At 47.6% G+C, this 16,173-nt stretch overlaps 1 protein-coding gene across 1 annotated transcript; it reads left to right on the top strand.

Annotated features, from left to right (window-relative positions):
• The first annotated feature begins 1,593 nt into the window (after positions 1-1,593).
• LOC128407099 (aquaporin-5-like) lies at positions 1,594-13,024 on the top strand. Its single transcript, XM_053375074.1, has 4 exons — positions 1,594-2,372; positions 7,291-7,455; positions 9,223-9,303; positions 12,528-13,024. The coding sequence occupies exons 1-4, from the start codon at positions 2,010-2,012 to the stop codon at positions 12,723-12,725; spliced, it is 807 nt and encodes a 268-aa protein (XP_053231049.1). The 5' UTR covers positions 1,594-2,009; the 3' UTR covers positions 12,726-13,024.
• Positions 13,025-16,173: the final 3,149 nt, after the last annotated feature.

Below are 16,173 nucleotides of genomic sequence, written 5' to 3'. Positions count from 1 at the left end.
GAGTGGTACCTATTTATCTACTTGTACTTTGACTGCTAGGTTGGCAGGAGCAGGGACCGAGCAACGGGAGCTCACCCCGTCGCGGGGATCTGAACCGCCGACCTTCTGATCGGCAAGCCCTAGGCTCAGTGGTTTAACCCACAGCGCCAACCACGTCCCTCAGACAGTTACACATGGGATTTTGCTATTATATCCCTGTAGCATTCCTGCTCACCTGCGGGAGCCCTCCAAGCACCCAGATCTACACACTAGACTTCCTTTCACACAGCTGCCAAATGCATGGTGACTGAGGTGGGAGCTAGCAAGCGCATTATGGGGCAACATGGCAACTGAAGATGCGGCAGGTGGCAGAAGTCCCCGCCCAGAGGTGTAGCAACAAAACTGCTAGCATACCCCTCAACTGTCCTGCTTTGAGCAGGACATCCCGGAATTACACAAGCCTGATTGGAACCTGCGATGGCCCCTTTTGATTCCCATGAGAACATGACCCCAAAAGACACCCGTTTTCGGGGGTTGTGCTCTCTCTCTTGAGTCACCTGGCTGCCACAAGAGTGGAGCCCCCAAAAATGTGCATCCCAATTTTCCTCTGCAGGATTTTGGAGGGTCTGTTATACTAGAACATGGGTAGGCAAAATAAGGCCCAGGGGCCGGATCTGGCCCAATTGCCTTCTCAATCCGGCCCGTCGACGGTCTGGGAATCAGCGTGTTTTTACATGAGTAGAATGTAGAATGTTTTTTGTGGGGCCTGCCTGGTGTTTTTACAATAGCAGAATGTGTGCTTTTCTTTAAAATGCGTCTCTGGGTTTTTTGTGGGGCATAGGAATTCATTCTTTTTTCTTTTCTTTTTTCAAAATATAGTCTGGCCCCCCCCACAAGGTCTGAGGGACAGTAGACCGGCCCCCTGCTGAAAAGGTTTGCTGACCCCTGTACTAGAAGGATTCCTTCTGATTTTATCAATGACTCCTAACAAAGACTTAAAACTGTGGGGGGAACAGGGACCTTGGGAATCTATCTGAAAAAGAAACGTAAAACAGGCAAATAAAATCAATCTGGATGCAGAGTATATACCCAGCCAGATGGACTGGGCACCATAATAATAACGATAATAATAGTCATGCAAAATTCAGCAGTCCTTGCACAACTATTCCCAGACTCTTGGAGTGCTCACAGACTATTGCTATTTTCAGGTGGGTTTCAACCTAGCAAATTTGAGTTGTGCAATTATAATGGATTGGAGCTCTTGCGCAACAAACCCACTCCCCTCCCTGTTTGCTGGAAGGAAAGTAATGGAGAAATGCACTGGAATGCGCACATAATGTCTGCTTGGTCCAATGCCATCTAACTTCCCCCATAAACCCGTCAGGAAGAATGCTTGAAAAACATCAAGAAACAGGTTGCTTGGAAGCGACCTTGAATATGCTTTATGAAGTATGCCCATCTTCTGACCCAGCAAGCAGAACACAGCCTGCTAGCTGTGTGCACTGTGGCCTGGCAGGTTCTTGGCAATGCCACTGTTGTGTGTGTGTGTGTGTGTTTTGTGTTTTTTTTACAGACTCTGATGGCAGGCAGCAAAACCAGCACTAATGTCCCTGGCAAGCAGCCATTCGAAACTGGCGGGCAGCATTTAACTTGGTGGACCGCAGGCTGGGCAGGTCTGCGTTATGCAAAGGGACCGAGAGGATACAAATCGAAATCGAAGGACACTTTGCGGGAGTTTTCTTTGGAAGAATTCAGGAGGATCCTTCTCTGCATGCAACCGAAAGTCAAGCAGGGTCATAAATCACCAAGCAACAAAATGGCACAGCTGAGTATTACTAACAAGGAAGGTCAGGGTTTCAGAGGCAGGAGATGGGCGCTTTCCCAGGAACCGCATCTCCCGTTCCCAGTCCCACCCTATTTTTCATCCTTTCCCTAGATATATATTCTGCCCATCCTTCCTCTGGCAGAAGGAAAGATCGTGGCAATCCCTTTCTGCACCGTGGCTTGACTTCCCCATTGCCGCTTCTGCCATGAAGAATGAAGCTTGCTCGTTGGCCTTTTTCAGAGCCGTCTTTGCCGAGTTCTTGGCCACCATGATATTTGTGCTTGTCGGGGTGGGCTCGGCCTTGAATTGGCCGTCGGCACTCCCACAGATGGTGCAGATTTCCATGGCCTTTGGCTTGGCCATCGCCACCCTCGTCCAGTCCGTGGGCCATGTCAGCGGGGCTCACATCAACCCAGCGGTGACAGTGGCCCTCCTCGTGGCACAAAAGATTTCAGTGGTACGATCGGTGGCCTACGTTGTGGCTCAGATGTTGGGAGCGATAGCTGGGGCAGGGGTGATCCACCAGCTCACTCCAGCCGATATCCGAGGGACCCTGGCCGTCAATGCGGTAAGTGCTGCTGACACATGTACAGTATTCCTATTGTCCTGGCTGAGGAAAATGACAAGGGGTCAGTCCTGCTAAATTTCGTGGGTCTTAATACCAGGTAGGCATACGCAGGATTGAACCACCTAATGCAGGGTTAGAGAACCTGAGGCTCTACCAGTGTTGCTGAACTACAACTTCCATCACCGTAGATTATGGGTAGGCAAACTAATGCCTGGGGCCAGATCCGGCCCCATCGCCTTCTCAATCCTGCCCGTGGACACTCTGGGAATCAGTGTGTTTTTACATGAGTAGAAAGTGTCCTTTTATTTAAAATGCATCTGTGGGTTATTTGTGGGGCATAGGAATTCGCTCTTTTTTTCTTTTCTTTTTTCAAAATATAGTCCGCCCCCCCGCAAAGTCTGAGGGACAGTGGACCGGCCCCCTGTTGAAAAAGTTTGCTGACCTCTGCCGTAGATTATATACCCTCCAATATTTTGCCGATGAAAATAGGGACATCCTATTCCATAGTATTATTATTATTATTATTATTATTATTATTATTATTATTATTACCCCACCCATCTGAAGATGTTAAGCTTCTTCTTTCCCCCCCCAAAATCTCAGAAAAGAAAAGAATTTTTTTTGAGTTATTTTTAAGGGGTTTGCCAAAATCAAGACTTCTACCGGTTTTCGCCCAAAGACTGTTTCTGACTGCCATGTTCTGGTTACGTCTGGGAAATTCCAGACATATCGCAGCCCTACTCTAGGCAGCTTTCAACATATATGAAAACATTATAAAGCATTAAGAAAACTTCCCTATACAGGGCTGCCTCCTGAAAGTTGTATAGTTAATTATCTCCTTGGTTTGGGGGTCGCATAACTCTTTGGCCTCCAACATTTCTCTGATGAAAATAGGGATGTCCTAAGGAAAACTGAGGGACGCGGGTGGCGCTGTGGGTAAAAGCCTCAGCGCCTAGGGCTTGCCGATTGAAAGGTCGGCGGTTCGTATCCCTGCGGCGGGGTGCGCTCCCGTCATTCGGTCCCAGTGCCTGCCAACCTAGCAGTTCGAAAGCACTCCCGGGTGCAAGTAGATAAATAGGGACCACTTACTAGCGGGAAGGTAAACGGCGTTTCCGTGTGCGGCTCTGGCTCGCCAGAGCAGCAATGTCACACTGGCCACGTGACCCGGAAGTGTCTCCGGACAGCGCTGGCCCCCGGCCTCTTGAGTGAGATGGGCGCACAACCCTAGAGTCTGTCAAGACTGGCCCGTACGGGCAGGGGTACCTTTACCTTTAAGGAAAACTGGGACATTCCAGGATCAAATCAGAAACCGGGACAGCTTCTGTAAATCCGGGACTGTCCCTGGAAAATAGGGACACTTGCAGGGTCTGTGACTATTGACCATGCTGGCTGGGGCTAATGGGTTGGAGTCCAAAAACATCTGGAAAGCCATAAATTTCCCATCCCTAATGCTACCTGGAGGGAACATGTTATGCCCTCCCCTGGCTGGAAGAACATCATATCGTGGGGCACACCATGGCCAAGTGCCGTTCTACAAACCCATTGGCATTATAGGCAATTTATAGTCCTGTGAGTGTGGAGACTTCAAAATCCATCAGGGTTCATGATGAGTGCTGGAGATTACCTCCATTGTCCTTCCCAGTGGTTGCTCACTGCCAGTTATTATCAGCAATTAGAGGATTTTGTGCAGCAGCAAAAGCTTGTTGGCACAGGATCCTGTCTTAATTTAAAAATTATTAATACTTTATGTTGTTTTCTACCATTTTAATATAATTATTCTATATTTCCCACTATTTTTTTATAAAAAAATTACATTGTTTTTAATTATACAGTTAATATTGTACTTAATATATTATGTTGTGTTTTATGTGCTTTGTTTTCTTCCTGCTTTCTTTACACACAACAACAACAACTACAACAACAACAACAACACATATACAGTCGTACCTTGGAAGTCAAACGGAATCTGTTCCGGAAGTCCGTTCAACTTCCAAAACATTCGGAAACCAAAGCACGACTTCTGATTGGCTGCAGGAAGCTCCTGCAGCCAATCAGAAGCCGTGGAAAACCCGTGTCGGACGTTCAGGTTCCAAAAGAATGTTAGAAAACCAGAGCACTCACTTCCGGGTTTCAATCGCTCGGGAGCCAATTTGTTCAGGAGCCAAGGCATTTGAGAACCAAGGTACAACTGTATTGCCAGGCCTTAGGGGTGTCTACACCTTACATTGAACAAGTGTGCAGTCTGTGTGCCTGTGTACACAATAGCTGGACTGCACAAATGCACAAATGCACAAGTGTACATTGTTTTAGACAAGCACTTGTGCAGGTGTAGAGTACGATGAACCTGTATCCATCGTAATGTGTGAACAACCCTCTTGCCTAAAGCCAATAGGGTTAGGCTGGAGAGGAGATAGCTGGGGTGATGCCAAAAAAGCCTGAGCTTCGATTGCAGAAGGTTTTTGGCAGCTATACAAAGGGATGTGGAGTTCAGCCAAGGGATTGTGCTTGTCCTCAGCTACAATCAGAGCAGTGCAAGTTGCTTCTGGTTATTTCAGTGGCCCGGCGAATCTAGGTCATTTACAGGCTCTCCAGCAGAGTGCTATGAAAACTTTGGCACACCGGCATGGTCTTGATTCCAACTACAGTGGTACCTCGGGTTAAGAACTTAATTCGTTCTGGAGGTCCATTCTCAACCTGAAACTGTTCTTAACCTGAGGTATCACTTTGGCTAATGGGGCCTCCCACTGCCGCCACCGCGCGATTTCTGTTCTCATCCTGAAGCAAAATTCTAAACCCAAGGTACTATTTCTGGGTTAGCGGAGTCTGTAACCTGAAGTGTCTGTAACCCGAGGTACCGCTGTACAATTCTCTTTGGATCTTTAGGTAGGTACAATATCACCATCCCAAGGGACTGCATTCCCTTGTTTGAAAAAGTGGGAAGGGATCTTCTCTGGCAATGGCAGCCATAAATCCAGAATCAGAATGGAACATCTCAGAAGTGACCTGGAGGCTTCTCCAGACCAGTGGGTTTTATTGTGGACATCTTCTGCGATGTATTCTCAATGCAATCATAGTGCATTAGTGGTGCATTTCTCAAAAGAACACAGCAAAGGGGAAACAGTATACAGTGGTACCTCAGGTTAAGTACTTAATTCGTTCCAGAGGTCCGTACTTAACCTGAAACTGTTCTTAACCTGAAGCACCACTTTAGTTAATGGGGCCTCCCGCTGCTGCACAATTTCTGTTCTTATCCTGAAGCAAAGTTCTTAACTTGAGGTACTATTTCTGGGTTAGCGGAGGCTGTAACCTGAAGCGTATGTAACTTGAAGCGTATGTAACCCAAGGTACCACTGTACTTATAGGGCTGTCATAATGCATACACAGTTTAAAACAGAGGACAGATCAGCTTACAGATGCTAAAGGGGTGTCTCCACCCCCCATCGTTCAGCCCGGACACTGAGGTCCAGCTCTGAGGGCCTTCTCGCGGTTCCCTCACTGTGAGAAGCGAGCTTACAGGGAACCAGGCAGAGGGCCTTCTCAGTAGTGGCACCTGTCCTGTGGATGTCAAGGAAATAAACAACTACAGTGGACGCTCGGGTTGCAAACGTGATCTGTGCGGGAGGCACGTTCGCAACCTGCAGCGTTCACAACCCGCAGCGCCACGTCTGTGCATGCATGGGTTGCAATTCTGTGCTTCTACTCATGTGCAAAGCGTGATTTAGCACTTTTGTGCATGTGTGACCGCCAAAACCCAGAAGTAACCCGTTCCGGTACTTTCGGGTTTCGGTGCGTCTGTAACCCCAAAAAACGCAACCTGAAGATTCTGTAACCCGAGGTATGACTATATCTAGTTTTTAGAAGACATATGAAGGCAACCTTGTATCGGATGTGAAGGAAATAAACAACTATCTGATTTTTAGAAGACATCTGGAGGCAACCTTGTATCGGGACGTTTATAAGGTTTTATTATATGTGCTGGAAGCTGCCCAGAATGTCAGGGGAAACCCAGCTAGATGGGCAGGGTATAAATAACAAAATTATTATTATTGAGACATAACGAAACCACCAAAAACCACCCTTTTTTATCTCCAAAGTGCCCAAAGAGGTCAGTTACAGGTTTTCCTTTAAACAACAGGGGATGTTGGCCTACGCATCTTGCCAAAGAGGAGTGAGAAAAAGCACCACTTGCCAAAATTCTGTGCAACCGGACCACAGGGTCTTTGTCCTCCATTGAATCCAGCCACCCTAGAGCAGGGATGGGGGCAACTTGCTGTTCTTCTGATGTTGGCACACTTCAGTTCCCAGCAGCACCAGCCAGCATGGCCAGCGGTCAAGAGAGTGATGGGGGCTTGTAGTCCAGCAACCCGTGAGAGGAGCATAGAGGGTTCTCCATCCCGTGCCCTAGAGAACCAGCACTGGGTGCTTCTGCGATGATGAAGCTGGCCGGCAGGTTAGCAAGTGTAGAAGCTTCTAAGCCGACTTGTTATATCCAGATACTCCTATTTCCTTTAGAAGTTAGTTGCTGGCAGGGCTCCAGCGAACACCAGCACGACTTGATTACTAGACTCTCAATTTCTCCTTTGGTGCTGATCCTGCTGGAAAAACACACATTTGGGCCTGGGAGGGCTTCCGAGACGATCAGACGGATGGGCACATAATTAGCTGCGTCATTCAGCAGGGCAGCCCGTCCATGCTAAGCCGGCAAGTCGGTGTTTTATGGCCTGACCAACCCTTGGAATTGTCAGCTGTTCCTGGAAATCAACCCCATGGGGGCCACCTAACTTTTGTTCACTAAATGCTGCCGCTGGGGGGAGAGGGATGGTAATTGTGTCTGCTGTCTCTCTCCGCCTTTGCCAAGGCTCAAAGGCTACCTCTTTCCATGCTTCCTCCTCCTTCACAACTTCCCTAATCTTTGCAGCTGCACAACAACACGGGAGCCGGACAGGCAGTGGCAGTAGAGCTGATTCTGACCTTCCTGCTGGTCCTCTGCGTCTTCGCCTCGACGGACAGCCGCAGAACTGATGTTGTGGGCTCCCCAGCGTTATCTATCGGACTGTCAGTCACGGCCGGCCATTTCCTAGGGGTGAGTGTTGTTATCTCAGCCAGGCAGAGCAATGGTACAGGGTGTGTTCCTCAGATGAGATGGCTCCACGGTTCTTTACCATTGCATTCCAGCAGGGGGTGCTATGGCAATTGGGGTGGTGGTGGTGGAAGGCAGTGTTGGGAAACTGCCGAGAAGACGGGGGCATCAGGCAGGCATCAGGCAGGCCCCCAGCTGGCTCCAGCCCCCGGCCGGCAGTCGGTCTCCCTTGGAACAGCATCAATCAGCGACATGAGCCTCAGATACGTTTAGAGACCCGTGCACGCTCTATCAGCAGAGTGTGTAAATCTTCTCACAGCTGAAGAGGCGGACAGAGAAATGTGTAAGCATAATGTACAGCATTTTATTCAGCATAGTTCAGGAACAGAGGAAAACATGTCTGCTTCCCTTCGTCTCCAGCAAAACAGCAGTAACAAAAAAGCTATATACAAACGGAAGTTCCCAGCAAGTGCTGGAAGTAAACAGGCATGTGGCACACCAGTCATGCCTGCTCCTTTTAAGGTGGAACGGAACTACTGTATTGTTCGCTCTATAAGACGCACCAGACCACAAGACGCACCAAGTTTTTGGAGGAGGAAAACAAGAAAAAAAATATTCTGAATCTCAGAAGCCAGAACAGCAAGAGGGATCGCTGCGCAGTGAAAGCAGCAATCCCTCTTGCTGTTCTGGCTTCTGTGATAGCTGTGCAGTCTTGCATTCGCTCCATAAGACATTTCCCTTTACTTTTTAGGAGGGAAAAAGTGAGTCTTATACAGCAAAAAATACAGGCAAGGTCCCTGGTGCTCCTATTAGCCAGTAATAAGTGTATGGAGGAACCATGTGTGTAGAACCAGTGGCCTGGTTCCTTCGTATAAAAGCTATCCAGCATTTTGCCAGTGAAACGGTCAAGGAGGCTGTTTCTGCACATGCTGTAAAGGGAAGTGAGGAGAAGATGGGGCCAGTCAACCTGGGAAGGTAGCCCATCTAGGAGAAGCAAAACTCTGGTCCCAAACCTCCACTGCCTTGAGGGATATCTTCAGGAGAAGAAAAGGCTAAGGGGTAAACTCAACACACATCTGGAGTGGAGTCCCTAAGACGGTTGGATGGCGTCTTGCACGTCTCTTCAACTCCTGCCTCCAAGCTGGGGTCAAACGTACTGCTCTGCTTTCCTTTGGATCACATCTGCGAGGCCGAGAAAGCAGTATTATTGTCTGGGCAGCCCAGGACCTCCATACCCACTGCCCAGGCTTGTGCCCCAGGGAGGTCATGTAAGTGATACTATTGCAGCGGTTTGAATTCACCTCTGGAGGGGCACTCCATTGTCTCTGTGGGTGCCCATAATGACAATTACTGTTGTTCAATTTGATTTTTGTACCTGCCCTTCACCCAGTGGAAGCTGGTCCGTTAGGGCCCCTAACCAGCCCCCCATCTGCCTGTTTTCCAAGTGTCATCTAGGGCTAGGGGTGGCGCTAGCTGTCATATTCTTTCTCCTTTGTGCTGCCATCATAGAACTCAGCCGGAAGAAGGATGGGAGCAAAGCCAGCATCAGTTGGCTCTGCCTGTCATTGGCTCTCTGGCGCCACCTACAGGTGACCTCCCTGCTGTTTTCCCTGCCATTCCCAATGGGCACCAGGCTGCCACTACCTTCAACGCTAGACCCCAGGGCGAGTTACTTACAAAAACATTGCAATAAAATATGGAAAGCTGTTAGGACCTTTTGCTCTACCCATCATTAAGCAATGACATTTCCCCACCATTATTACCTTCCAGATCTATTTCACGGGCTGCTCGATGAATCCTGCACGGTCTTTTGGCCCCGCTGTCATAATGGCAAACTTCCAAGATCACTGGGTAAGTGCTTCCATCCAGCTACCACCTGAGACTTCAGGCTTGTGATGGGCCCTGATATTGCTAGGAGATGAAGGACACAAGTAGACATTCCCACCTTCCCCCACATTTTCCGACATTTCTCTGATGAAAATAGGGACGTCCTATTCCATAAACATAATAATTTTATTATTTATACCCTGCCCATCTGACTAGGTTGCTCCAGTCACTCTGGGTGGCTTCCAACATATATAAAAACATAATAAAACATTAAACACTAAAAAAAAAACCCAAAAAATTCCCAACACAGGGCTACCTTCAGATGTCTTCTAAAGTTACTTATCTCTTTGGCTCGGGGGTCACATAACCCTCCAAGTGTCCCTATTTCACGATTTTTCTTAGGATGTCCCTATTTTCATTGAAGAAATATTAAAGGGTATGGAGTTATGCAAGCCCTGAGCTAAGGAGATAAGTAACTATACAACCTTTAGAAGACATCTGAAGGCAGTCTTTTTTAGGAGATTTAAAAAAAATGCTTAATACTTTATTATGTTTTAATATATGTTGGAGGGACGCGGGTGGCGCTGTGGTCTAAACCACTGAGCCTAGGGCTTGCTGATCGGAAGGTCGGCGATTCGAATCCCCGCGACGGGGTGAGCTCCCGTTGCTCGGTCCCTGCTCCTGCCAACCTAGCAGTTCAAGACCACGTCGAAGTGCAAGTAGATAAATAGGTACCGCTCCGGCGGGAAGTTAAACGGCGTTTCCATGCGCTGCTCTGGTTCACCAGATGAGGCTCAGTCATGCTGGCCACATGACCCGGAAGCCACAAACGCCAGCTCCCTCGGCCAATAAAGCGAGATGAGGGCCGCAACCCCGAGTCGTCTGCAGCTGGACCTAATGGTCAGGGGTACCTTTACCTTTACCTTAATATATGTTGGAAACAGCCGAGAGTGGCTGAGACAACCCAGTCACCGATGGCCAGAATATAAATGATGATGGTGGTGATTGACTACATCTCTATTTTCATCAGAGAAACATTGGGGGTATGCCATATCATCCAACATTTCTCCAAAGAAAACAGGAACATCCTACCATACCCTTCAACATTTCTCTGATGAAAATAGGGACATCCTGAGGAAAAGAGGGACATTCCGGGATCAAATCAGAAACCAGGACAGCTTCTGTAAATCCACAACTGTCCCTGGAAAATTGGGGCACTTGGAGGGTCTGATTTTCTACCACCCTCATCCTCGATTAGCAGCAGATTTCCAGGGTGTTAGAAAACGGGCATAGAAAGGGCAAGATTCTGTCTTCCAGGCCCTGGCACATGGATGAATGGCCGGTGCATTAATTAGATGTATACAAACAAGACTCAATTCTTGTCGGGCTCTGTCTTAATTAAAACCAGTTGTTTATGAAATACGGGTGTGGAAATTGATAGATGAGCTATGGGCCTTATCTTAGGGCCCCTGTTTAGACAATCTGTTATCCTGAGATAATCATTCCTCCGTTTGCTTCAGCCTTTAATTTGCTTACATGTTCAAGTGATAAATTAGATGCTGGAGTAATGTGAAAGGACGTCAGCCAACTCTAGCAAGATCAGGGACTCGACGTGGCTCACCTTTCTTTCAGCCCAGAATAAGGAACAGAAGAATCTTGGGTCACTGGAGTTCCTTAATGGGTAAACAACAGTTCCCAGAATTCTGGGAATTGTAGTTTACCTCTAACAGAGCTGCACATCGCAGTACCCTTAACAAACTGCATTTCCCATGATTCCTTGGAGGAAGTAACGTGCTTTAAATTATGGTGCAGGTCTAAGATTTTTCTTCCACTATGCTTTTTCACAAAAGGGTGTTAGGCTCAGAGTTGTTTTGAGAGTCTCCTGTGATTATACAGAATTGGAACAAATAGTACTGTTGTGCCCCCAGAATTGCATTATAGGGATCACAGAGACATTTCAAGGCTTAACTCCTCCCTATGGGTAAAATACTTGCAGTGTTTATGCGGCAGTGGCACAAGCAGGATCGGTCAATTGTCTATTATCTCTGACAACAGCTCCAGTTGATAATGTTGATGTGTGATGTCAGGAGCTGACGTTGGCCATACGTAACAGGAATGATGAGCACAAAACATAAGAGAATTTCAGAGTATAGCTACATCGTGCATGGATCCAGAACCATTTCCTTTGAGCACCTCGAGACAGTTCCAAAGCCATTTGACTCTGCTCTGGCCAACTGCTATGTCCCAATGGGATGGGCTATAGAGAGACTGCACTTGGCAGCAGAACATGGTTGGCATATCTTGGCTCCTTGCCCCATTATGCATTCTGAGCAGAGGATGGAAATAATAATAATAATAATAATAATAATAATAATAATAATAATAGTAGTTTATTATTTGTACCCCGCCCATCTGGCTGGGTTTCCCCAGCCACTCTGGACAGCTTCCACAGAGACAAAAAATTCACTAAAATGTCACACATTAAAAACTTCCCTGAACAGGGCTGCCTTAAGATGTCTTCTGAATGTCAGGTAGTTGTTTATCGCTTTGACATCTGATGGGAGGGCGTTCCACAGGGCGGGCGCCACTACCGAGAAGGCCCTCTGCCTGGTTCCCTGTAGCTTTGCTTCTCGCAATGAGGGAACTGCCAGAAGGCCCTCGGCGCTGGACCTCAGCGTCTGGGCAGAAGCCAATGTAGGTCTTTCAAGACCGGTGTTATGTGGTCTCGGCGGCTGCCCCCAGTCACCAGTCTAGCTGCTGCATTCTGGATTAGTTGTAGTTTCTGGGTCACCTTCAAAGGTAGCCCCACATAGAGCGCATTGCAGTAGTCCAAGCGGGAGATAACTAAAGCATGCACCACTCTGGCGAGACAGTTCGCGGGCAGGTAGGGTCTCAGCCTGCGTACCAGATGGAGCTGGTAAACAGCTGCCCTGGACACAGAATTGACCTGCGCCTCCATGGACAGCTGTGAGTCCAAAATGACTCCCAGGCTGTGCACCTGGTCCTTCAGGGGCACAGTTACCCCATTCAGGACCAGGGAGTCCTCCACACCTGCCCTCCCCCTGTCCCCCCAAAACAGTACTTCTGTCTTGTCAAGGTCCTTTCCAACTATATGATGGTGTGGTATACCTCAATAGCACCCCTACTGGCCGAGAAGGGGGGAAACAGCTCTGTAGCTGCTCCAACTGGAAATGATTCCATTGAGGAGTGACTCACCAAAAACCTATGTTTTGTTTGCATTTCTTCAGATCTTTTGGGTGGGACCTCTGGCGGGCGGCATTGTGGCCTCTCTGATCTACAACATCATCCTCGCTCCTGACACAAGAAGCCTATCCGAGAGGCTTGATGTTCTGAAAGGGACCTACCAACCTGAAGATGACTGGGTGGAGAAGAATGATCAGAAGTACTCAACGGAACTGGTGGATCACAGGATCATAGAATCATAGAACGGTCGAGCTGGAAGGGACTCTGACGGTTATCCAGCCCAAACCCACTGTCAAACAGCGCTTACTGTCAGAAAGTTCTTCCTGTTTAGTCAGAATCTCCTTTCTTGTAACTCTCAAATCTCCTTTCATCCAGGCTAAATGAACCCAGCTCCTTCAACCGTTCCTCATCAGGCTTGCTTTCCAGACCCTTGATCATCTTGGTCGCCTTCTTCTGCACATGTTCCAGCTTGTTAATATGCTTCTTAAATTGTGGCGCCCAGAACTGGACACAGGTGTGGTCTGACCAAGGCAGAATAGAGAGGGACTATTAACTTTCCAAGATTTGGAAAGGAAGTAACTTTGTGCTGTGCAAAGAAGCACTTTTGTCTGGCCCGGACAATGTTCAGCTTCCCTGGATGCCCACGAATTCTAGTGTTACTAGAGAGGGAGAAAAACATTCCTCCCCCCACTTTCTTCATACTACGAATAATGGTATGAACTCCCATCATTTCTCCCCTTACTTGCCTTTTCTCTAAACTAAAAAGTTTTAAGGTGGAAGGACCAAACAAAAACAGTACAGTGGTACCTCTGGTTACGTACTTAATTCGTTCCGGAGGTCCGTTCTTAACCTGACTGTTCTTAACCTGAAGCACCACTTTAGCTAATGGGGCCTCCTGCTGCTGCCGTGCCACCGGAGCCCGATTTCTGTTCTCATCCTGAAGCAAAGTTCTTAACCCGAGGTACTATTTCTGGGTTAGCGGAGTCTGTAACCTGAAGCGTCTGTAACCCAAGGTATCAATTTACTCAAACCATCCCTTACAGACCTGCAGATCAGCTCCCAACCCTGCCCTCATTCTGGATTTTTCCTACCATCTCCCAAGGGCAGGGGTCAGCAACCTTTTTCAGCCGTGAGCCGATCCACCGTCCCTCAGACCATGTGGTGGGCCGGACTATATTGGGGGGGGGGGAATAATGAATAAATTCCTATGCTCCACAAATAACCCAGAGATGCATTTTAAATAAAAGGACACATTCTATTCATGTAAAAACACGCTGATTCCTGGACCGACCGTGGGCCGGATTGAGAAGGCAATTGGGCCGCATCCAGCCCACGGACCTTAGGTTGCCTACCCCTGCCCTAGGGTATTGCATTGGCATCCCTTTGTTTATTGAACGGGTGTCTTTGTTTAATAGCCTTCCATGCGCCTGGAGCATGAGAAGTCTTAGCTCGACCGCACCCTCCAACGTCAACTGATGCATCTAGTCTTTTGACATTCCCAGGTCTCTCCTTCCTGCCTCTGTTCTTCAGTGAATGTGGATTGTAAGCACTTTGGAGGCAGAGACTCTGTTACTTCTGTTCAGTGCCTAGCACACTGCTAGGGCTAAACTAAATGTTAAATAGCAGTAATAACAATAAAGTAGTAATAATAAATGGAGCAAAAGCAGCAGCATCAAACTGGCCACCACACAACAAGCCCGGGCAGTGCCGGATTTACGTATAAGCGAAACAAGCTATAGCGAAATAAGCTATAGCTTAGGGCTCCACTCTCTTGGGGGGGGGGGGTTAAAAGAAAAAATCACTGGATGTACATTTCCAAAATAGAAGATAAAAAATAAATAAAATAAAATCTACGTACAGCAACAGTGTTTTATGTTGTTTTGGCACCTATGATGTACTGTAAGTAATGCTAACCTGCTCCCTAAAATATCACTGGTTTGCTCATTTCTATATACAGTGGTACCTCAGGTTAAGTACCGTATTTTTTGCTCTATAAGACTCACTTTTTCCCTCCTAAAAAGTAAGGGGAAATGTGTGTGCGTCTTATGGAGTGAATGCAGGCTGCGCAGCTATCCCAGAAGCCAGAACAGCAAGAGGGATTGCTGCTTTCACTGCGCAGCAGGGATTGCTGCTTTCACAGGTTTGCCTGTCCACCTTACCTAACACAAACCTGAGAAGGCAGCTGGGAAATGCAACAATCAGCCAGTTTCAAGCAATCTAATAGTTCGTTGCACAAAGATCCTGATGCAGTTCATCATGATGACATGTCCGAAACCAATGGAACCAGTTAGACATGAGTTGTTACAGACCCGCTGTTTTCAGCTGGATTCAGCCACCTTAATCTGGATTGGAGCTCTTAGCGGAGAATTCTCCCTGGGAGTGCACCATTGACCAATACCTTGTCCTTCAAATCAGCCTCCATAGGTTGGAGGAAAAGAGGGACACTTGGAGGGTCTGGCATTGGTGTTTCCTGACGACCAGAGCAAGGACTATTGTGCTAACCTAAAGCCAAGAATGACGGTTGCACAATATGAAATGCAGCTCAACAGTTGCACGGGTGGAAGTAGGTTGTGCAACTGGAAATATCAGGGCTACAGCAATCTGTTGAGCAACCTCCTATGAGAACCTGTGCTTTCCTCCTGCACCATTTATTGTGCAGGCCATTCGATTTAGTACACTGCTAAGGGACTTTGTAAATTACCGCATTTTTTGCTCTATAAGACTCACTTTTTCCCTCCTAAAAAGTAAGGGGAAATGTGTGTGCGTCCTATGGAGCGAATGCAGGCTGTGCAGCTATCGCAGAAGCCAGAACAGCAAGAGGGATTGCTGCTTTCACTGCGCAGCGATCCCTCTTGCTGTTCTGGCTTCTGAGATTCAGAATATATTTTTTTTCTTGTTTTCCTCCTCCAAAAACTAGGTGCGTCTTGTGGTCTGGTGCGTCTTATAGAGTGAAAAATAATGTACTTGATTCGTTCCGGAGGTCCGTACTTAACCTGAAACTGTTCTTAACCTGAAGCACCACTTTAGCTAATGGGGGCCTCCTGCTGCTGCCGCGCCGCCGGAGCACGATTTCTGTTCTCATCCTGAAGCAAAGTTCTTAACCTGAAGCACTATTTCTGGGTTTGCGGAGTCTGTAACCTGAAGTGTATGTAACCTGAAGCGTATGTAACCCGAGGTACCACTGTATAGGGTGCCTACATTCTGCATGGACCGGTTGCATGGCAACATGTAGCATGGAGCTTCAGACTGCAGTGCAGCCCAGTTGAATGTCGGCCAAGCTGTTGTACCAGTTATCTAATATTAAAGAGTGCTTGTAGACTGATGACCAGGCAGCATAGACTAAGGGTATCAGTCTTACGCCTACCGATTGATTTCATGGAATACATAATTTATTTATTTTGATCCCATTATGGCTTAGGATACCTATTAGGTCCATAAATTACCATGTAGCATATATTCAACACAAAAAAACAGCGACAATTGGTTGTTGACAAAAGACAGCTGGACATATAAAGGGCCCCATTACCTTCAGTAGCTTAGGGCCTCATCAAACCTAAATCCAGCCCTAATGCGAATCAGACCTGGTAGAGCATGAGATTCTTAATCTCAGGGTTGTGGGTTTGAGTCCCACCTTGAGCAAAAGATTACTGCATTGCAGGGGTTGGACTAGATGACCCTCGTGGTCCCTTT

The sequence above is a fragment of the Podarcis raffonei genome, chromosome 2, assembly GCF_027172205.1.
Source record: "Podarcis raffonei isolate rPodRaf1 chromosome 2, rPodRaf1.pri, whole genome shotgun sequence".
Lineage (NCBI taxonomy): Eukaryota > Metazoa > Chordata > Lepidosauria > Squamata > Lacertidae > Podarcis > Podarcis raffonei.
This window is presented reverse-complemented; position numbering and strand designations above follow the sequence as displayed.

What these genes read in the sequence shown, in the direction of transcription:
- LOC128407099 (XM_053375074.1), top strand. Translation starts at nt 2,010, where the DNA reads ATGAAGAATGAAGCTTGCTCGTTGGCCTTTTTCAGAGCCGTCTTTGCC. An exon ending in GGACCCTGGCCGTCAATGCG is followed by an intron (nt 2,373 to 7,290) that starts GTAAGTGCTGCT and finishes TAATCTTTGCAG; the next exon opens with CTGCACAACAACACGGGAGC. An exon ending in CAAACTTCCAAGATCACTGG is followed by an intron (nt 9,304 to 12,527) that starts GTAAGTGCTTCC and finishes GCATTTCTTCAG; the next exon opens with ATCTTTTGGGTGGGACCTCT.